General features: G+C 44.2%; 1 protein-coding gene across 4 annotated transcripts; it reads right to left on the reverse strand.

The window, feature by feature from the left end:
* Positions 1-9: 9 nt before the first annotated feature.
* btbd7 (BTB (POZ) domain containing 7) lies at positions 10-22,476 on the reverse strand. 4 transcript variants are annotated; one of them, XM_035167702.2, is made up of 11 exons: positions 22,083-22,476; positions 14,896-15,123; positions 11,540-12,682; positions 6,631-6,839; positions 6,035-6,110; positions 5,409-5,569; positions 5,147-5,290; positions 4,495-4,684; positions 4,160-4,338; positions 3,858-3,923; positions 10-3,385 (listed from the first exon to the last, which is right to left on the reverse strand). In XM_035167702.2, the coding sequence occupies exons 2-11, from the start codon at positions 14,975-14,977 to the stop codon at positions 2,615-2,617; spliced, it is 3,021 nt and encodes a 1,006-aa protein (XP_035023593.1). In that variant the 5' UTR covers positions 14,978-15,123; positions 22,083-22,476; the 3' UTR covers positions 10-2,614. The 4 variants fall into 4 exon arrangements, with proteins under 4 accessions (XP_035023593.1, XP_035023590.1, XP_035023589.1 ...); XM_035167699.2 differs by having other exon boundaries at positions 3,519-3,923; positions 22,219-22,475; XM_035167698.2 differs by having other exon boundaries at positions 3,519-3,923; positions 22,083-22,475.
* Between the last annotated feature and the right edge of the window lie 1,408 nt (positions 22,477-23,884).

Raw genomic sequence — 23,884 nt, forward strand, 5'->3', positions numbered from 1 at the left:
TCAAGTGAATTCCTTAATATCAAACCAGTTTATTTTGAGGATGCCCAAGTTGACCACTGTTATGCACCTTTTGAGGCGACAGTAGAAAAATAGATTCAGTGAAACTAAATGCAACTTAATATCAATCTACAAACATGTTTTCTATGATAACCATACAAGTACAATGTACCTGTTAGAATTCAAACACAAGCAGTCACACATTAAAGATGGTTCAATTTCCCCCAAAAAAAGGTGCTAGATAACACTGTACACAAAACGAGCTACATGAGTTTTCAAAGAACTATTTGATGCAGGCTGGTAAGCTGGTAGAAAAGAGCTTGCATAGACATCAAAGTCACTTCTCCAATAAAAGCCCAGCCACAGGCGGGGGAAGGCACTGACTTTTCTACAGCAAAGAGCAGAACAAGGACTTTTAACCAACGGAACATTGTCCTGGAAAATAAAACAACTACCCAACATGAACATGGGGAGGAATCTGGAGTTTTGCATTTTTTCCCCATGAAGCAACCTAGACGGAAAAGTTATTTTTCTGCTTGGCAACTTCATTACTGCTAAGCAGGGAGCTAATATCCTCAGATCCTCTACATATTCCTGTTATTTTTAAAGTCGAGGAAAAGTGGGGAGGAAAAAAACAAACAAAAGACATCTCTACAAAACATGGGAATCCACACCACCTACGATATTGAACAGACTGCTCTAGATGCGGAACATTTAAGAACGAAATAGATTCAGAGACACAATCTTTTTGTTTTATACCACACATTCTTAGTGAGATTTCATGACGAAAAGACAAAAGCACACAGTGTTGTCCACTACAGTAAAAACACAAACCTTCAAAGACCACTAAAATGTGATAGAAACCATTACAAAAATCCATCAGAACATGTGGAACTCAGTTCATTATATACAATTTCCATTGGAGATATGAGCCCGCAATCGCCAACTTTTCTTCAACGCAAGATTCCTTTTGTTCGATATTCATTTGTTCCTTTTCCCTTCAGCTAATAAAACAGGTGGCTCTTACAGTGCAACGATGCGCGTATGTGAGGTTGTGTGCCAGCTGCTGGCTGTAACAGGCTTTTATGTGTTTACTTGCAGGGTGGTGGAGCTACAGCTGCTGTGGCTCTTTAACAGTATTTCTTAACAGTATCAACGCTGACTGTGCTGCTCCACGATCTCCCATGAGGTGGTGAGACAGAGGCCTGATGTATATACATGGGTTTAGGATTTAAGGTCGAGTGAAATCCACCTCCGCCACCATGATCTTTGCAGTGAAGGCGTCCACAGTGAGCAGAACAGTCAAATAAGCTGTTAACAGGGGTTTGCGATATAATGACATCATACTTAATTGAATAAAGAGAGCTAAAAAGGGACTATTCCAAGCACTGGTTAAGGCTTTAGATTCGATTTTTTTTTCCATACTAGAGGGAGCTCTATCACACTGACCACCACTCTGTGCTAAAGACTGGTTAATCATCTCAGACTCTCTGATATGTACAAACAGACCTGACTAAAGACGGGAGTGTACAGTACTGAGATTGTCTAAACACCTGTGTGTATCAAAGTTATATCCTTGCGCAAACACACACACACACACACACACACACACACACACACACACACCTGCTCCAGCTGCAAAACCGACCAAATCCCCCTGCAAAGCATTTGATCAATGTACGTCAGTTGCCATGGCACCCCTATATTTTCTACTGTATCTCGGTAATGAACCAGTCTGTGATCCTCCTACCCCCCCTCCCTCTGAACAAAAAAAAAAAAAACCCCACCAGGCTTCTGCCTCTAAGCTAGACACTGAGAGGCTGTGATAGCTGAAGCCTGACACAATTATCAGACTGGGTTACTGGAGAATGACGAGCTCTGATGACCTACTTCCTGTCGGATCCAATTCCTGCTTTGTGTGACCAAGCCCTGGCCCATTACCCATCAGCACTGCAGAACTGTAGCCAGGAGGGGAAAACTAGTCAGGTGGGTTGCTATAGGCATGCTACAAGAAGAAGTGGAAATGCAAGTCATGGGAGGAAAGAGCACAGCCAGACATATTTACATATCATTTTATCACAATACTCTCGTCCCAGACTCTGTGCCATTGTTGGCTTGTGTAAATTGAGATTCCAAACCAGCCATCTACCCATTCAATCCTGAAAATAATAGAGAGACAGCCGAGCTAATGAATGCAGTCTTTGTTAAACAATTGGTTCATAACTGAGCTACAACTAGTGTTGTGACCTTCTCATGCAGGATTCACACAGCACAGAGCCAAACTTTCTTTACAATCGAACTCATCCCAGTAGAGCCTGAGTCATCCTCTAACCCAGCAGGCTCACAGAGATCATTCACGAGCATCGACAGTTAACCTACAGCTCTTGCTCTTTCCATACTCTGACTGTGTGATGGATGGCACAGTGTGAAAGAGGTAGGACAAAAGTACGGATCCTATAAATAGCAACCATCGACCACACCTTTTCCCTGCTCCTGTCAAACACACACACATACTGTATACGCAGGCACACGCTTAGTGCTTTGCCGTCCACTATGATGGACAGCCACTCATTACTTTTTCCCTTTTCTTAACTCAACCCCTGGCCCTCCACTGGGGTTAAAGTGCAGATTTCTTATAAGGGTAGTCAGGCTTGCTGGGTGACCTGCGGTCTCTGGCGATCTCCTCGGTTACACTGTTCCTGTGAGGCTGCTGAAGGGGACCCGATGATTCTCCAGCGAGAACCATCTCTTCCGGGGCGTCTCTAGGTCCTATGTGCCTCTCATCGTAGCTGTCCATGTTTCCACTGGGGGATCGTAAATGACCTAAACCATGAGTCAGGTCCGTCTCATTTGATCGCCCCCTTGGAATATGTCCCATCCTGGGCTGGGCCCCAGAGGGACTGGCGAGGACTCCATCATGTCTCTGAGAGGTCATACTGAGGACATCCAGTCGAAGTGGGTCAGCGGCAGAACGTCCTTGCATGTGGCCCTGGGGCTGAGAGTCAGAAATGTAAGGAGGTGGATAGGAGCTGGAGGGGGTGCAGCTGTGGCTGTAGAGGTCTGGTCCTGCAAAGGAGGGCAGAGGGTGAGCGGAGGTTGGGGTTGCAGGTCGGCAGGAAAAGTCATACAGGTCAGGGAACTCGGCTTGAGCCTCCAGCTTGGGTTCAGGAGCGTGTCTCTTGCAGGAGTGGCCATGTCCAGGACCGTGGCCATGGCTGAGGCGGACAGAGGGGCAGGGCCCATGGGGCAGATGGTGGCCTGAGGGGCCCATGGGGCTGTGAGTGCTATCTCTGTCCATCTCTACAATGTGCTGCTCCCTCAGGGACATGACGGAGACACCCAGTGCAATGTCAGGCATGAACTCCCTCATAACGGGCTCCATGTTCATCTGCAACAGAAAAAATACAAATGTGATGTTACCTGACAATTGTGCTGCTGATGATCCAAGGCAAAAGCCATAACGCTGCATTTGAATAAACAAAACCGGCACAAGGACACTCGGAAGTAGCACCCACACTCACCGCTTGCTGGTCTGAAAGCAAAGCTCGGCCCATGGCCTGCGGGTTGGTGCAGTCTGGGGGCACGGGCCTGGGCACAGAGGAGTACTCTGAGCTGCCATGCTTAGCGGCGGCATGGCGCTGGATCAGGGTGCGGTTGCAGGGATAGGAGAAGGAACGGGTGGGGGTCGGCATGGGCACGCGGGGTCGCCAAGCACCCTTGAGCTGGGCATGGCTGGGTGTGGCAGGGGGGTGGTACGGGGGAGGTGGAGGAGGTAGGGGTGGGTGGAAGCCAGCTATCCCTTCCAGCTCTGTGAACATGCTATCCATGGCTGGGCTGCTGTTTACCCGACAACGACCCACCTGGCGCAGAGCCAGAATTGGACTCTCATCTCCGAACCGTTCATCGGGGAAGAACTTGTACGGGTTCTGAAGAGACAAAAAACAAAACAGGAGCTCATGAGATCTTTATCCATTGTGGTTCTGTGAAAAGAAAACCCTATATTTTAAAATATCTATCCCTCTGAGATTTTTGAAGGCCAGAATATATACTGTATTCCTGAGGTATGTCAATGTCAGTCTCACCATCAGCACAGACAATCTCTCTCCCCCCCTTTAACCCCTCTAACCCCTGGTGGGGACAAATTTCTTTGCTTTCTGCTGACCTGCAGTAACTCTGTGGCTCCGTCTGCCAGACCGAACTCCCTCAGCACTCGCAGCTGCAGCTCATAGCTGACGGTGGCTCCTTCACCACAGTTGAGGGCGTACGCTCTCTGGACCTGCTCCGTGTGTCTCAGTTCCTGCAGCCTCCGGATCATCTCCTTCACCACTGGCAGCTGAGGCACTGAAAGACACGAGCGATACAAACACAGTCATTTGATTATTCTGACATTACTCTGGGCCACTGGTAAAATCTGAATTGCATAATGTTGGCTAGGATATTTCCAGATCTGAGTTCCGTTTGTGTCACCCTCTGGTCACACCTGAACACTTCTCTTACCTGGAATTTCATTGGCCACGACCGACGGAGCGTTTGATGAATTCCCTGCCATTTGCTGGTGGTTGATCATGTGACAGCACTGAGGCACGGCATTGTTGACCATGTAGAGCGTGTCTGGGACGTTGGACATGCGCACCAGTCGCAAGCGCACCAGGTCCGTCTGCTCCACCATCATTTCATCAAGTACAGACTGAGGACAGAAAGACAGGAGAGGAGAAGTGAGACCAATTCTAAAATAAATGAATATCTTATGTGCAAATCAAGGACATGGAGAGGTTTTGCAAATTAGTTCCACTTGACTGACACTTAATCTAGTATTGACTGTCTGGTTTGTGTATGTTTTCATAAATATTCAGGGCCCTGAGGCCTATAAATTAATAGGAAAGGGTGCAAATTGACATAAAATTTGTTTCAGTCAAGATGATGGAGCGAACTATGGTAGAGACGTATGTATAGCAATAGCTGGGTTTGGCTGGTTTTTAGCACGTGAGAGCTGAGAACAGGTCCACAAATTCCCCACAGGCTATGAACGATCAGTCTGTCGTCTTCTTCCTCTTTTCTCTCTGATGGAAGCTATGTGGGACTAAAACATGTTTCCTCTACTTTCTGCATTGTCTGGAAGCTGCATTATTCACATGTGACCGAGCCATACCTTCGCCTCCTCTACGTAAGGAGAGAAGAGGCGGGGACGCACGTAGATGCCTGCGCTCTTCTGCCGTAGCCAGGCATTGGCTTTCCCCCCCTCGGCTGTGGGCAGCATGTCGGAGGGAGGGGTGCTTATCAAACCCCTTTTAAGCTGTGAACAGGATGAAGAATGAGGATCAATGCTCTGTCTGAGAAAGGTCACAATGACGAAGGTGCACACTGCAGCTGGGAAAAAAAAAAAGAGGGGGAAAAAAAAAAGGAGCACTGACCGCGTCAACGAGGACGTCACTGTTGGGAGGTAAGATGTGCTCAGTTCGGATGAAGGGCAGGAGGGGAGACAGGATCTCTCTAAGCTCCTCCACATCCAGGTCTCTTCTCTTCACTCCCCTCTTGTTTACACTGTGAGCTGTGCCGCTCAACAGGTTGGGCTCTGCGTAAATGAGGACAGGGAGAGCCATTAGCCGCTTTTTAATATAATGCATATGGCCGTGACTATTTATGTAACCATGATTATGCTTTTAACTCAACCTGCCGGCTATTTTTGGGTCACGGAGGAGGTTCAATTTAGCAAATTATGTCAGGGTACTGTATTTCCTGCTGTGTTTTTTGAGCTTTCTTAAGCAGGTTGCCAGCGCTTAACATATCAAATTATATGACGACTATGATGACTAACCATAACCATAAATCCTACACAAGAGAACCGCTTACTAGGTCAGAGCACAATGTCATGCACAATCAGTATGGAGCCACTTCTGCTGACTTCCTTTGAAGGGTTAAGTTTGGCTCCTTTTTGAGATGCTTTTAAGAGTATTTTGGAGGCTCTGGTGAGTGGGTAATTTCCTCAGAGCCATTAGGGGGGCTGCTCAGAGGGTAATTATAGAGTGTATTATCTTACCCCTGTCTGCCATCCTCTTAATAAGCTGCTGCTCGCCCCACTTAACAACATACTTGAGAATGTCCTGTTCACTCGCCTGTGAATGAGAGCAAGGTACAGAGAAAGAGAGACGGACGGACAGAGAGCGAGAAAGAGGACAAGGTTAGATATTGTCGAGAACAAAACTGGGAAGCTGTTAAATGAGGCTAAGGTGAAAATGCAATATGTTCAGGCTTGTGTCGGTGCGTAGCTCCGGCCTAGCTGGTTTGTTTGAGTAGTTGGATTACAACACTTCCCCTCAACCATCTGGTCTGACGTCCAAGTAGTGTGGCAGAGCAGATGACAGCGCAGCTTTGATTAGGGCTGTGGCTTTGAAGGCATTTCTCTCCAGGGTATAGAGTTAGCTCAACTCTGGAGACCCTTAGTGTGCATGTGTGTTAGGATACAGTGTGCAACTGAGTTAATGCATCTGTGAGTGTATATGTGTTGACTGTATTTTTTACCAAGCGATCACTGTGAACAAGTTAGACACCTATTACTGAAACTTCACACCAGAAAAATGTAATGAAATGTAACAGGGCGACAGCAGACTGACAGGTGGTGTTGTGTTTTCTTACCTGCAGGTAATCAGACTGAATTGCGCTGAGAAGGTGCTCTTTACCAAGCTCGTAGAGAACATCCGAAGAGACAACCTGACTGAACTCTTCACAGAGGAAGTGCATGGCCTGCCTGTGGACCCACTTGGAGCCGTACGGCTGGGAGCTCCACTTCAGGATGGGGACGAGCGAGTCCAGGGACAAGCTTTCCACAACGATGTCCTCGCAGCCTGGGAGATCAATGACATAGAAAAATACATTTAAGCCCTAATATTCAAATCAAATCTGTTTATGGGCATAAATGTATCATAATGTTCTAACAATAAGTCCAGATAGTAAAGCCCGAAAAAACTAAGAGTTGACATTGATTCAACACAACAAATATTGGAGTACAAGAGGTGATCCTTCAGCCACTGGCAGACCATCAGTAGTTTTGACTTGTATTCACTGACCCAGAGACTCCTGTAGCTCTACATCCTCCCTGCTGCATTTCCTAAATCAGAGCACATACCAGAACAGCAGGCAGCGGTTTAACTCTGTAACACACCAACCCGCAGAAATGCCTTTGATACCTTGATGTGTTTCAGTCTCAAGCTGCCTCCTCTTAACCTTGATACGTTAACACAACAGCCTGGGGACATGTGCTGCTGCTGCACAAGCATGCACACTCTGCAAACTATGTACACACGTGTGCATAAATCAAAATTGCAATGCGAAGCCACAGAAAGCTCAGGGCATTGTGTACCTGCTTCTCTGTCAATACAGCAGCACTCAGAAACATATTTCACTCAGATGAACAGATGATTGGTTTGGCTAATTCCATTCCCGACAAGCCTGAGCGTCAACTGGCTTTTATTCTTAGTCTTTGTCTGATCGATGATGTTTAATACAAAATGGACATCCGTGGAGATAAAGCCAGACTGACTGACGTCTGGCCAGAGCTGCTCTGAACTGAAATAAAAGCTTGCCAACTTCCTCATTCCAGGCCATCCTGTCCATCAGCTCTTGGTTGGGTCAGTAGCAACACTCCTCAGGGAAACTCTTATCTTAAACTCGAAGATCTGAGCTGCCGCCCCCCCCACAAACCACCACTTTGAACATACACTCTGGGAAATTGGACACCACACTTGAGTGTTGACTCCAGCGATGCTTTTTCTTTTGAGAATGAGGCTCCATATCTGTTCGAGCACAACTCACATGTTCTTTAAGATGAAAACACACATGTAAGCATTAATATGCATGCACGATGCACATACATGCAATGACGCACGTACTCTTGCTGTAAAGGCAAGTGTGAAAAATGCAAAGCAGACGCCCGCAGTGTTTTAAATGAGGGTTGGAAATCCTGCATCATTAAGGAGACAGATGAAGTTAAAATGAGGACCCAGGCACTTTGCCTTTTTTTAATCTGCTGGAAACAGACTGGAAGAGGGAATGGATTCTCAACATCTGTGCCTCCATCTCCACCGCTCCATCCCTGTGATGTCCTGTCTTCTAGAAAGTGCTTTAGCTTGTTTGCAGTATTTTACCGTTGCATCTTTACCCTCTTCTAAAAAAGGCAGGCACACATGCACAAAAGGCGGACAATTCCCCACTTGGGACCGGTAGCGAAGAAAGACAAATGGCTCAGCTTTGTGTTAGCCCATTAGAATTCACAGTGACAGCCAGTCTTCAAATGCAGCACTTTTGTTATGAGGTAGAGATTAGGATCAGCATCATATCTAATACTAAGTTGCCTCTACTTCTCTCCACGGGTGGCACACCGCATTCACTGGAGTGTAGCAGACTGACGAGAATATCAACACAACAGCGGGAACAGCAACAGCCAGCGCTACACAAGTCTAACTTTAGAGGACGCATGCATTTTATCTTGTCGTTATTATTTGGAGCTCTGTGGTTAAAACCTCAACTGCTCTAAATGGCCTGTAAACAAGCCTGTGCATGTAAATCGTGTGTGATGATCGCTTAAGGGCTGGGCCTTCAGTCAACACACAACACACTGAATGCAGTGGTCAGAGAGTGAGCATGGCGGGAGAGAGGTGCAACAGCGCACACACACACAGACTGAAAACACACCAACTGGCAATCAGTTCGGTGATGCACTTGAATAATTAATAAGGCTTTTAATATTGGTTGCCATTTGAGTGAGATGGAGTCATAAAGGGATACACGTATTGAGAATTAATAAGGAAGAATGACAGAGAGCTTAACAGCTCTGCGAAAACCTCCACAGGCCGAAACTTCACGCAGCCAGGGGGCAGCAGTCGAGGAGCACGCGAGAGGGAGGACAGGGTGACAGATGAGAGGGCCCTCTCCTCATGGAACCCCTGACATCAACCTCTCCGCTGCCTCCTGAAGAGACGTGGCTGCTACTGAAAGTCTCCAGTGGTGGGATGGGCTTTGACATAATTCTTGTTTCACAATCAAGCCACAGATGGCACAGTTATTTCACAATTTGGAGTGTGCGGGCTTCACGATTAAAACGAATCACAAGAGTGGAAGAGAGAGCTCAAACACAGTAATAACTGGACGTTGCAGCAACAGACAAAGAGAGGGGACTTGGATAAAATGACACCGGGTCAACCTCAACCATCTCGCCACATTCCACATTGAGGTTTCATGGGAACTGTTTAGAGCCGTGCAACACAGTGGGAGAGGGAGGAGAGGGGATAAAAATATCCTGCAGTAGGGGATTGTTGAAAGGGGGGATGGGAGGGAAGAGGAGGTGATGGTGTGTGGAGATGACACTATTTGCTTTCTTGCAGGCTTAAGCTGCCAGACTGACCCCGAGAGTGACACTGCTGCTTGGGGACGGGAGGTGGTGTTTCACCAGCTGTGTGCACTGTGTTAGTGTACGGTGCTACTCAGATCAGTGCACAGGTCTTATAATGATTTGAGTCGTGGCTCTATAGTAAATACAGCAATTCAGCAGCTGCCCAGAACTAATCCTGTGCTTCAAGGAATGATTCAGGCATATTTTCTACTGTCGAGAGCATTATGTCCTAAAATGTGTTTTTTTGTTTTTGTACTTTTATCTTTAGACAGCATACACGCTGCTGTCATCTTCAAGCTCCAATATTTACACAACCACACCCATAAAGATAGCAAAATATACTAAATTTGTCATAAAAATTGTAGCACAAAACAGACTTTTAGCAGGTCTGCAGTATCTACTGCTTAGTGATGAGCCTATACACATGTGTAGTGAATTCAAAACAAAATGAATAAATCAACCTGCCAGCAGAGCATTAAACACTGTGTGTGTATATCTGCAGCTACTTCATAATAAAAGCCTTTCAGCCACAGAAATATCAGAGATATCACTGGAGGGCTTTTACTGCGAAAAGGCTTGACTCACAACAAACAATGATTGAGGGCATTTTCAGTATGTTTAATAATATTGGGACTTGGTGTTAAAAATGAAAATTATACTGTTTTGATTCCATTACACAGCATTACACATCTTTTAAGACTCTCATGAATAAGAGTATGTTTGTATGTGTTTATGTATCTGTATCTGTTTTTCTTTATGGTGTATGTCTTGCTATTGGGTCTAGAGCCTGTAATAAAGTTTATCTATCATGTGGCAGTGAAATGATATGCCCACATGACTAAATGCATCTCATATCACCATTTCACTATCTGACAAACTAATTCCCCTCATTGGGGCTCAATGGAATTTAAGATGGTTATAGGATCTTTGTCACACAATCTTGATCCACAGTGAAGACACAAAGGTCAAAACACTTTTTTGGTGCATTTGAAATAGGCCGATTCAAGCGTTGCACAGGTTATTCTGATATAAGTGGAGCTTTGTTAGGTGTGTTGGAAACTGGCCAGCAAATCAGATATGCCGCTCTGGACGAGGTGAGAGTGAGAAATTGAACGGCTCATGTAACTTTTGGCATGTTACTCTTTCCTCATTCTGAAACGATGAGTCAAAAATCCAGTGTCATCCGAGTAAAGATAGATGGGCGACAATATAGACGACCAGTGACGAGGTGTTGACACAAGCTCAGATGCACTGCATGTATGAGACAGTACGCTGTCTGCCCCTGGAGACAAACCCTCCGGTCTCTAACAATCTGCTACTGGCAGCCGCAGCGTCAACACTCATCACAGGCGGCCAAGCTGTTTAACACTGGACTATGTGCTAACATATGCTAACATGTGCATAATGTACCTTGAAATAGAGATTAGAATATTAGGACACAGTGTGAGATACATATTCAGTGATTAGAGTGTTGTGAGGTATTAATTCACAAAAAAAATCCAGACAGTTATTATGAAATTCATCTCATATTATCAAGTACATGGAAACAGACACTATAATGATGACAGGCCAGACAAATTAACTTTGAATTTCACAATGAAGGCTATTTAACTACATTACCACTGCTCGTACTGAGGGTTTAAAGCGATTTGTCCTTGCTGAGACCACAGCAGCACTGACAGTTTAATAAGGAATCAAACACGACTAAATTGTGAGATGGATTATGCTCTAAAAGTGGAGCTGGACGGTTAAACAAATGTATCAAAACATTATGAATCTCTTAATGTCCTAAATTAGGAATAACGCAACTTTAATTAAATGACAGAAGCTGTGTAAAGCATTAAATTAAGGTTGACTTAGGTTACGTTTTACCAGCAGCCCAGTCATTTTAACATGTCATTAACTGACATTAAAAAGGACAAACATATCAGAGGTGAACCAGCATTTAAGAGGAAATACATCAAACAATAATATCAGTCATGGCCAAAAGGTTAATCTGATAACATGTCTTGATTTAGATCAGCAGTTATACTCACAAACAAGTGTAGACAATGTGGCTGTGACCACGCCATGTCTGAAGAGAACATCTTTTTTTAAACTTGTCATGTGCTGTGAATTTGTGTTTGTGTGTTATAAATGTGTGGGATTATGATTTACCTTGAGCCAGCATACTGAACTCCAGGAATAGAGCGATATGGTACAGTTCCATCGCCTCCTCTGTACGGGTGCTGGCCCCACGGCCCCCTGACACCAGGGCCTGCACCTCGCCAAGGCTGCTTGCTGAAGGACTGCCCCGAAGCACCAACCCGAGCTCCACCGCATCGGTGTACATGCAGTGGAGAATAACCTGCACATATTTGCGTGGGATGATGGACTCATCCAGCACTATGCGGGTTGGTGTCTGCAATGTGCGCTCTGTCATTTCCTCTCCTGTGCGGATGCGTCTCTGCAAAAGGTTTCTGAAGAAAGGTGAACGTGCTGAGAGGATCGCCTTGTGTGCCCTAAGGTCCTCGTCTGGGGTCCTGGGCCCCACACTGCATGCTGGGCCCGCTGTTGTTGCTGCAGCCACAGCGCCTCTCTCATTGCAGCTCTCTATCATCTCAGAGTCTGAGGAGAAGCTGAGCAGAGCATCGTAGTAACACATGTAGTCGAACAAGCCCTTCATATCTGCCTCCAATGAGTTGGGCGTACCAAACTCCTCACTGAGCTGCACCAGTACATCCACATTCTGCAGCCTGGTATCCTCGGCTCCCCCCACTCCAAACTCCCCAGTGTACAGGTAGTGAAGCAGGGCAGAGAACATGGGCACATCGATGCCGGCTGTCTCAACATCCATGAGAACCTCTGCTCCATAGCCAGGGGATGAGGAGAGCAGACTCTTGAAAAAGGGGCAGCGGGCAGCCAGGATGGCCCGGTGAGCTGGGAAGCAAGTACCTTGGAAGATGAGGTCCACATCTGTGCAGTACTTGTGCTGGTAAAGGGCGGCGAGATTCCGCTGCAAGCTGGGAGCCTCGGCACGTGCCAGGCTGGCCTGGAAGCTCAGCTCCTTGAGGGCCGCTGTGCCCTCATACTCCTCCACCAGGGCGTTTGTGTCACGGACGTCCCATCCTGACAACAGCTCCCGCATCTGCCGCGCATGATCTGCAGAGCGGCTGGACTTCCTCCTTTTGATGAACCTCCGTTTAAGGGTAGCTAGACCGAGGCTCTTCTTCTTCCTGTCTGCGGGCCGCTCATGGCCGTGCTCCAGGCTGTATAGCTTTGACTCCCAGCCATACCCCTGCTGAGAGTAGGATGAGGTCCCTGGAATGAAAACACATGTGGGTTAGTGTCACAATAATTTTAGTTTGTGTATAAACGCACAATAATATTAACACAGAGTGGAAGTAATCCGTTTACTTCATGACAAAAGTATGGTTGTTTTGATGATGCATGTTCCCTGATACTATTTTAAAAATAGTCTTTTGATGAGACATGAAACTTCATAACTCCAACACCATTTCACTCTTGAGGCCAGACGACTAGAAACACTATCTGTCTCTGGCACCCCTGTGGTATGGCCAGCTCGGTCAGGCCAAGAACACATTGGATCTGGATCTGCATCTGGATCTGGTTCAACAGTAGAACAAAACAGAACCCCTTTGTTTTGTTTTGTTTCAGACCACTAAGAACCAATTAGCTCAGAGAAGACTTTGTCCTGCTTTGCACTTCTCAGTGAATGCGAGTCTATTCACATAGTCGGGTCCCCTCAATTACACAGTTATCTTTGGCCTGAGAGACGGGCCTCAAACGTCAGACAGGGTTCTGCCAAGGAGATCCTCTCTGCCGGCCCTTCTCTCAGCATCCATCAGTGTGACCCAAATAGTAATTATTCTAACACTGAGAATCATCTGTGGCCCGGGCCAGCTGAATCAAGCAAACCGCAGAGCTCAGAGAAACCTCAGAGGTGTCAAAAGGCTAGGGAGATCATTTGGCTTCTTTAATGATACTTTACAGAAGAAGTCTACAAAATCCTCAGACCCAAGTCTTTGAAACTGAAATTAACAACGTTTTTTTTTGTTAGGGACGGATTTATTTGAATCCACCTTTGAAGCAGTTCTCTAAACCCTCTGGCAATGGGGGCTGCGGGGAAAGATTTAGGGACAGTAAACCAGAAACACGACTTACATCCAATCATTTCCAACAAACAAATACACTAAGCAATAAATTATGTATAGCACAATACATATAGCATGTGTAGCAGTAACACGCAATCTTATATGGCAGACTTTTATTTCAGTGCATGTGAGTACAAAATGTCCACAGCAGCTGCACTCCACAGGGGGGAAGAATCAAAAGTTTTAAAAAAGGTCTTTTGTTCTCTGAAAGATGTGAGAATTCAGACAGATATATTCTAGTTGTGGTATTTCTGACATAGACACCAATGCTGTTAAAATCTGAGGCTCTGTAGCCATTGCACCAGTTAGGTGAAAAGTCAGACAGTCTGACAATCGCCCGACACCAAATACTTGATGTGATTTGGGATATTTGCCCCTCATAACACTTCAGAAAATCCACAGAGCTGGGAGAAATGTGGATGCATTGCTTTTTAAACACAATTGAGTCATCTGTACCAGTCAATGGGCCGGTTCAAGAGCTCTCGTGGACGAAAAGTATTCATCTCTTGCAGCATTAGTTGTCATGGAAGCAGGTTAATCAAATCTGAAGTGTGAGTATGGCCGTGCGAGACCCCCATTATGTGTTTGTATCACGGTAGAATTGAGCCAATTTGGGTTCAGTGAGGTAAATATTTCATTTCAAAAGAGAGTGGGAAAAATCTTTTTCAGGCTGTTCGTTCAACACAGAGATATTTTAATCACATGCTATCTGAAAATACTGAATGTTTTTCAGAATTGACTGGTTTAACAACGCAATGTGACTAGAACGGCACTTTGAGAGCACTTACCCCCACCAAAGCCCAGGAGTCAAATAATGAAACCACATTTAAATTCACTAGATTCAGATTTTTGTTTGGATCTGTACCAAATTGCACACACCCAGAGGAATAAAAAAAAATCCCTGGATCTTCCCCATGATTCAGATCCGCACCAAAAAATGATAAGTCATTCCCTGAAGTTTTATGGTAATCTGTCCAGTAGTTTTTGCACAATCAAGCTAACTAACAGACAGACAAACAAGCAGACAAAATGTAACTTGTTAAAGGCTCAGTGTGTAGAATTTAGTGACATCTAGTGGTGATGTTGCATATTGCAACTGAATACCCCTCACCTCACCCTCCCCTCCCAACATAACAAAACATGGCGGCCTCCGTAGAGAGGACCCGCTCCTGATGTAAATATAAAGTATTTAAATATAATGGGCTCTTTCTAAAGTAAAGAAAACAACAATTTGTACGATTTAGATGAAACTTCACTAAGATTATTTTATATTAAATTTCTGACAATAGATCCCTTTCACCTAAATCTTACACACTGGACCTTTCACCTGGCGGAGATTATCACGGAAAAATGACCTACCTATAAAAGTCTGCTGTGCCTGTGCGTTCCCCCCTGTGCGTGGGGAGCATGAGTGTGGATAGCTGGACCCATTTGCACCCATCCTCACTTCTCTTCACTTGCTATTCGGGGGTCCCCCCTCTTGCTGAGTCATTCTGCTCAGACGACGTACTCCTGTCAGTCCTCAGTGGTGGGTCAGGCACGGATCCACTGGAGCATCCTCAGAGCCCCGGGCCCAGTCTGCCATGCCTGGAGGGAGGGAGGAAGAAGAGCAGAGAAGAGAAAGAAACGTAAGAGAGATGTTTGAGCCAGAGACTGATTACATTTTTTAAGTTGCTGACTAACATCTCACAGGGATTAGAAACCATGATGAGTTTGGACAGTTTGGACTCTGTGAAAGATAACGAATGCTTCATAGTCAAGGAAGCTGTAGAGAAGCTTCTACACCACACAGTTTCAGCGCAAACATGAATAATCATCTGCCTCGGCTAAGTGAACAGGCCTGAAATGCTCAAAATGTTTTTCAGAGAGATAGTCTTCATCTGAGGACTGTGTTTTCCGGCTCCTATCTGTAATCTTCAACAGTGACTCAACGGAGACTTCCTCTGCTTGGCACTCAGGAAACTCTGACTGGCAGTTTACAACAAATCTAATGCAGATGTACGTTGATTTGTGTATGAGGCACAACCCAGTCTGACTTTCAGCAGTGTGTATGTGTATGTGTGTGTGTGTATTTGTGTATGTATCTATGCAGTGTATAATTACACTGCAATTTTAGTGACAATTCATTGAGCAAGGGCAGATCAATTAAAGCCAAGCTGCTTAGTTTTACATTCTCATTAAATTACGATTAAAATTCATCTCCAGGCCATTTCTCTAACTGCAGTTTTATTCCGTTCATGCAGCACAGATAGGTTCATATAAGCTGTGATGGTTGCATGCTTATCAACGTGGCTTTTATGAGAAATGCCATGTTTGAATGCAGTCTCACCTTACATATTGATACATACAGCACTGACTTTCCCCTTTAATTAGAGCCTGACTGATTTATTGATTGGCCGACAATATAGGCCGATATGAGCCTTTCACAGACATATCAGCATTTATGTTTGTGGATTTAACTTTACATCAAATACATTCAGTTTATTTTCTTAATTAAAGTTCTATTTATTTGGTTGTACTTGTGTTTATAACAGAATGTATGTTTTAACTGTAAAATATTAAGCCTCAACTACATATAAATAATTTAAACATATATTGGTAGATATTGATAGAATTTCTTTGCTTCCCAATATCGACATTGTACCCTTAAAATGCATATCTGTTGGTCTCTAGCTGTAATATTTCTGGTTGTATTGGTCCATTGCGGCCAATGCTCCAATAAGCATGACAGATAAATTGGACTTTTTGCATTAATGTGATGAAGTACTTTGATTTGTCATATATTATCTCATAGGATTTTCCAAAAATACTCCTGTTTGGTCAGTGTGTCCTTCAACAATGTATGAATATGTGTCACTTTCCATTTAGCTGCTTCAGTGACAGTAATATTGTGCACGCTGGCTCACAGCTACACTGAAATGTCTTACACGGACTTGAACAGAACGGAGCCATTATTAATGCTACGAGTAACACATCTGCTATTCCAATGACTCAAAATATCTGCTGTGAAAGTGGCCTACATGGTTTAAATTCACTTGATCAACAAATAGTACAGTACCCTGCATATACCTTGATAAAGAATTACTCCACGTTGCACACAACATGTGACTACGTGACATTAATTCTACAAGACGTTTTAATATTATTTAGGTTGCAGTTAATTAATGTGGTTGGTTGACCATAGCGAAATTCAAGGACGGAAAAATCTCTGTGCAAGATAGAAATAGAGGTGAGCAACCACAAACAGCTCCATATGGTCATTTTAACGCTCGTCTTGCCAGCCATGACACCAGCCAAGGCGCTCCCAGTAGGTTTTCTGCTCTGTCCTTTGTACTGTCACACTCTCTGACCAAGCAGAATACAGGCCACCTCATTAACTAAGCATACTGTCAACCAACCGAGATGTTAATTACCAACTGACTCATTTCTACCAATACGTAGATTGAAGATCAAAACTATCATCTATGAACTAGAGGGACAGCTTCTCACATTTCCATGGCCCTTATATCTTAGGTATAGCATTGCCTAAATATGCCCCTTTATACACATCATTAAGAGACTTGGAAACTCTCATTGCTCCAGACCTTTATATGTTCATTTCCACATTTCTTCCCTCTTCTGTGTGAAACCAGACACAGAAATGGAGTGTGATGGGGGGGGATCTGTTTTATCTCAGCCCGCTGGTTTTTCCTGCCAACCCTACTAATAAATCATTGTGTCTGCCCCTGTAGAGCAGCACTCCACAGCCTCCCAAGGGTTCAGTGGAAAACCACAGCCTTTTACTCCACGCACACAAAATAGTCACCAAGCAGTCACACTGGAGCACTCCCAATAAAAGTGTTAGTTGATCTTTATTTCATTAGACTGCTTTAAATAAGCCCCGTCTTCACAGGGAATGCGTTGGGACAAAATTAGAAATTGAATTTGAATATGTAGGAGAGGAGGGAGCCCTTGAGATATATACTGTCTTGTTTACAAAGGGGGGTGGAGGGGTAAGGGGGGCCCTCGGAGGAGCACAGCCGAGGCAGGATAAAACAAAGCAACCGACACATCAATTGAACAATATGCTGACTCCCAGATTGGAAAACGTGCCGGCTTCAACTCATTTAAAAACGCGTGCACCAAATTTAACTGCATCAGTGCAGAATTCTAAAAGCATAATTTAGGACAGCTATTTCCCTGAGACCTGATCCACACTGTTCAAAAAGAAGCATCTCTCGCCACAATCTCTCTGATGCTGAGCTTTAAGACACTTCTCTGCCGTTTAGACCCCGAACACTGTGCGGCTGCGCTGTGCTCGGCCAGGGAGCCGAGGAGGGCAGTGCCACAGACGGGGGGGGGGCAGACGCTGGGCGAGCTGGACTATGCGTCCCTAATGAGAGGTGACAGGAGACACTCCCTGCCCCCTCCTATCTCTCTCTCTCTCTCTCTGCACACACATTCACACACAGACATATGCATCCTTTCAAACTGCCCACCTTGCCTCAGACCTCAGGATTATTTTGTTTTATTTATATCAGCCACTTGCAGAGGTTTAAAAAGGACAGAAACCTGCGGCCTCCCACAGAACATTACCATACAAAAAGGCTTGGCACCAGCACATGACCGATGTATTATTCAAATAACAGTGAGGGCACTTAATCAATCATTCATGTGGATTTCCTCATCATGGCTAGAGAACAGGGAAGAGGCAGGTATGTGGGTCTCCTTTCCGGTCTGCAACCCCAAATGTCAGGAGGATGTTCTTACTATTCCAGCGCAGACTTTTACAAATCATTCCCCTCCACCAGAGCTCAGCCAATGTAAAGCACAAAATCAACTCTTTGACTCGATGTGAAAGACGCAATGAAGCCAGAATGCCATGACATGACTTCCAACAATCAGAAGCCATGTGAAGAATTACCAGGGCAGTGTAGCACATAATTGAGAAATTTCAATTTCTTGCATTTCTGGGTGTTGGGTAACATTTCATGAATACAAAAGGAACCTGTATCTATTGTAGAACAGTGCAAAGACATATCAGTGTACTCCACTGGTCCTACTGTGAATGAAATGATGAAATCACCACCTTCTGATAGTTATCTGTTAGATTCAATGACCTAATCTTCTGAAGATGAGTAATTTCACTTTCACAGTCAGGCCTGAATAAAAGAGCAGCAATGTCAGAAACAGTGAAATGCTGTGAATCCCCTAAACACTTGTCTGTGTAGAACAACACTGGAAGTGCAAAAAGCTCTTTAAGTGTGAAAGCTTTAAAATATACAGCTTTTTTTATTAGTCCATTGCTGGCATTTTATTATCTCATGTAGTCTTGTCGCACTAATCCCAGAAGAAACATTGAAGCTATTTACTGGACTCAGACAAATTATGTCAACGAATACCTTGTTATAATTGCAGTTTATTATAAATTTAGGAGCATGTATCTAAGACACAAAATGATCTGTAGGGAGAGGTGGCGATTATGTGTTTTGCGAACCAAGCTGGACAGAAATACTGCTTCAGACAGTAATTATAGGCCGTTTGACTCTTTGGATATCTGATACAATCAGAGGCGCTCTAAAAGGGTCATAATAAGCAGCGCAGCGGTGAGCAGAAACCAGAACTTTCTAACACAGTGACCTCTACGGTATTGATGTGTCTGCACACATCCCACAGCGAGACGTGCGAGTGGAAAATGGACTGCAGGTGCGAAAATAAAAAACCCAAATTGCTCCCATGAAAATAATAATCTCATAAATTATCCTAAATGATAGCTGCGGAGACAGAGTTTAGTGGCAGAGACGGCTGTTTACCCCTGCAGTGTTTCTGACAACCAGGTCAATCAGCATGATGGTGAATCAGGCCTTTGGGCTTATTACAGACGAGCTGCAGGAAACTACAGGAATCAGAACGGGCTAGAAAACAGCTACTGAAACGACAGAGACAGACAGAGGAAACAAAAGTACCCACAGTGATGACTCATGGTGGGCAGCCTCTGGATTAGCCTGTGTCAACCAACAATATGGACTGTAGTGCTGCATATTTGACATTTCACTGGCTATGTTGTCAGCAGATTACAATTTCCTTTGGCTCTGGAGTCCATCATAGACAAACAAAACAGTGGATATTATTTCCTATGTTATTTAAACAGCAGGAGTATAAACTTTTCTTTTGTAAATCTGAGAGAAAACATAATTATACCTAAAGCGACAAAGATTGAATGGAGGAATGACATTCTCAGGGTCTGCTTGCAAGCCAACACTGAACAGGGCCATCTTTTCAATGAAGAAATGTGAAGTGCGCACACACACACACACACACACACACACACACATACTGAGGACTGCACAAACACAGCCTGGCAGTCAATCTCCAGAGAATGAATGGCAACTCAGGAAACAATGAGTTATTTTAAATGAGTTGTCAATGCTCCTTGTTGAGTTCCCCATCCAGCTGGCCAGGGTAAACAGCACTCAGGCCAAAGTCCAGCTCATTCTGTTGCTCTGTGGCAACTACTTGTGAGCTCACAGCCTTTTACGCCAGTCGTGGACTTCGGAGCATGTAACTCCAATAATTACATGTCATTTTAAAAGGCCCTGCAGCACTGACACAAGTACTTAACCTGGTAAATAGAGGCCCACAAACACCGTAGAGCACAACAAACGCAATTTTTCCCGAGCAATAAACGGAGAGAGAAACATGCAGGTAGTTGTTTTTCCCCCCCCGAGGAAAACAGGGTGTTCAGAATACTGAGTCCAACCAGAATTTCAGTGAGATTACTACAGGATTATCATAGTGTGCATATGGCTCCTCACTACTTAAACAGATGGTGATATCAACTAACATAGTGTAAATTGTTGGAGTAACTGCTTACCATAGCTAAATAAAAATATATTATTGGGGCGTAGGGCTGGCCAAAAAACCAAAAGCAAAAAATTCACATCAATCGATATCGCTAATTCTCACTATACATGTCACACTATTTCTTCTAAGTTTAAAGACCAGTTTCGCTCCTGGTGAAGGTCGTGGTTTAAACTCCTTTAAGGGCAGAGAATGACAAACACTTTACAAATCTGGAGTAGATCAATTGTGTGTTATATCTCTAGCTCTTCTTTTGGATGCTTTTAATTATCTTGTGACCCTTCAGATGTATCCTGGGACCCTCTGAAGGGTCCTGACACTCAGGTTGGGAACCAGTGAGAAGATCAAATGGAAAGACACTTTTCTTCTCCTGAAATTACAGAGAATAGAAAAACTGCTTACGTTAACTTAATGTAACCCAAAGTAAATGGAGCGTATTTGACGCATAAAAGCCCCTCGAGGATAATTGTGCGTCATGGATCCATCTCTCTGTCTCTCTCTCTCCTCCTGGTGGCACATTAACCGACTGGAGTTTCATCTTTAACAGAACTTACATCAGGATACAAATGTCATATCAGTCCAAAGTTATATCTCCTTTTTATGGGAAAAGAAGGACAAATGTTTCACAAATCAGACCAATTATGTGTTGCACCTCCTCAATGTGCTTACAATAAGGATAAGCAATATAAACGTATATTGAACCTTTGTGGTATCGCTGCTGATTAAAATCACACAGCAACAATCCTTGATGTTGTTGTATTACAATTTAAAGCATTTGGGTGAAATTAGGGGAAATAGGAATGTAGCCTGTGAACAAGAAAGAATAAATATTTGTTTTATTTTATTGTACTATATACATTGTTCACACTGGATAAAACTGGGAATTATATATATACTAGATATTATATATACTGAACTCTCTATACTGGACATTGATCATACTGGATATTAATTATTCTGGACATTATATATATATACACTGGATATTATATATATTGGACATTGTTCAAACTGGATAGGATATATACACTGTGCAATATGTATACTGGATATTGTTCATAATGGATGTTATTTTCCCTAGATATTATAGGCACCAGTAGAAATGAATATGACTTCTATTCACCAATAAACCCAGCAGTAGGACGCAGCTCGCAATGGATGACAGAGAGTATTGTTGCCATAGCATATCCTATCAACAACTATTAGTCACAGGGGCAATAAACAGCAACATGTTGGCTCATCCACTCAGTGAAAACACACATCCACACTCCGCTTTACCAACCGCCCGCTCTCGCAAACAGGAAATGGACGTAAACAAGGAATAAACGCGTAAAGAAACCACTCATTTGCAGCGGCTTTGTTAGCCTACCGTTACCGCGGAGCTATTGTTGGCTCTCCGGGGCTACTGCTGGGCTACTACCGCAGCTCGGCGGACACACCGCAGGTTAAAAGTGCCTGTACGAGCACAGGGACAGCTCGTTGTCGGTCTGGGCTGAAGAAAAATGGGAAGTAATGTCCAGATTTCTGGGCTAGAGCCGAGCAAAGGGGAGTCGCATTCAGCGCAGCCCTGTAATTAGTAGCATATCCTCTCGGTGGAGAAGCTAAAGGGGGGCAGGCTGCCTCCACTTCACCTCCGCGAGAAACACACTCAAAGCTGGAGGCGACGCAACTGTTGAAAGCGAGTGGATGTGTCTGGGTGTATTTACCAGAAGAGAGAGAGAGCGGGGCTTCGTGGGATCCTCCGCGGGGTCTGCTCGCTGTGTGATCGGGACTCAGACCCAAGTTGTCCCCGGCAGAGAGAGAGCGAGAGAGAGAGAGAGAGAAAAAAATGCAGCTCAACACCTTCTTTTTCCAACTCCGCTCATTACGCACGGATCGACGTCAACGTCCACATTTGATCGGGAATACGCGACCGCTTCCGCGCTTGCGTCGACTTCGCGGCGGGTTTTCAGCGTTCGGCTCGGGTGGAAAGTGAACGAGAAGCGGTTTGTTCCCCCTCGGTTCGGTTCGGTGTTTCCCCGGAGCAGCCCAACGCCTCGCTGGGAGCTTGTTGTGGCCTATCCCAACCAGCGCTGCCCGCGTCAAGCTGCCTGCCGGGTCGACACGGAGCATCCGGGGTAAACCGTTCTTCAGAATAAAAGTCACAAACGTGCATCTGTGGCGCTTGCGCAATAAAATAAAAGCGTGAGATAAAAGTTGTTTTCATTCCTTTTGTTTATTTATCTGACAGGGACAGTGTTACAGGGTAGACTGTTTCTTTATACGGCACTTTTCTAGTCACGATGATGAACTGGGATCGAACTACCGACCTTTTGCTTAGATGCAATGCATATGTATAAGATCACACCCCCCAAAACACAAATACACACTCGGGTTTGCATTTGAATGCATCTGCACACACATTTCCACGTCACATATACACATATTTTACTTTTTATTAGGTTGTGTATGTTGTTATTAATTTCTCACTTTAGAGGCTCCACAATAAGCCCACTGCCTTCCCCTGCACTGTACATTATTATCATGTGTCATTTTAGTATGTCATTTTTTTTTATATGTGCTAAATAAATCTAAACCTGAACAGACAAAATACTGTAAATGATCCAGAGTTAGCCGTGTAACATAAATTAATTTCCATCTGTTGTCCCTGACCAGTTTTTCCAAGGCAACCTGAATTAAACTAAACTAAAATCACCTTTCTCATATAATTACAAATATCTATGGATAATCCATGTGTATTATACATACTATCCAAAAATAACTGTACAACAAACCCATGATTGAAACACTACACCCGAAAAAAACAAGCCATGATTAAGATAAACTAGTGCAGTGCCCTTTCTAAACCTGCAGGTGAAGAGTTTTTTTTTTTATTAAACTTCATCCTACCTGGTGTATCTGCAGTAAAGATTTTTATAGTCAGTATTTTAATAAAATAAATCTGAATTTGCTTCATTAGTGCTCACGTGTGTGGCTTATATATGTTATAATTATTTACTAAACTGCTGTTTTTTTTCATACATTGCTTGTTGGCTATTTCAGATCTTCAGACCCATGTGCTACAAAGCGCTAGTCACCTGTCTATTCAAATTGTATCGACATTGAACATTAAGTGAGTCCAAAGCACACCAAATTCTACACTGTTCTTCCCTGTACCATTAAGAATGCACAGGCCAAGTGTGAAGACCAATAAAATAACCGGTTCTCAAGATGTTCGTTCCACATACAGACAGACAGACAGACATTTGTGGAAGGAGGTAGGCGCTTGTACGGTAATTCAATTTGCCATAAAATCTGTTTCAAATGACACGTAGGGTAATCCAGCATTAAAATTGATTACGATGATGATCCACAGGAAAATCGTGCATATACCTGTCAGATCAAGCAAAGTAAATATGCTCTAAGTCTTTGTCACGCCTTTAAATTGGAAGCAAAATAGCTTTACTTCCTGTGTTTTGTCCAACTTGATGAGCTCCCCAAGCTTATCGCCGACTGGTCAGGAGGCCCG

This window comes from Hippoglossus stenolepis, chromosome 10 (genome assembly GCF_022539355.2).
Source record: "Hippoglossus stenolepis isolate QCI-W04-F060 chromosome 10, HSTE1.2, whole genome shotgun sequence".
NCBI lineage: Eukaryota > Metazoa > Chordata > Actinopteri > Pleuronectiformes > Pleuronectidae > Hippoglossus > Hippoglossus stenolepis.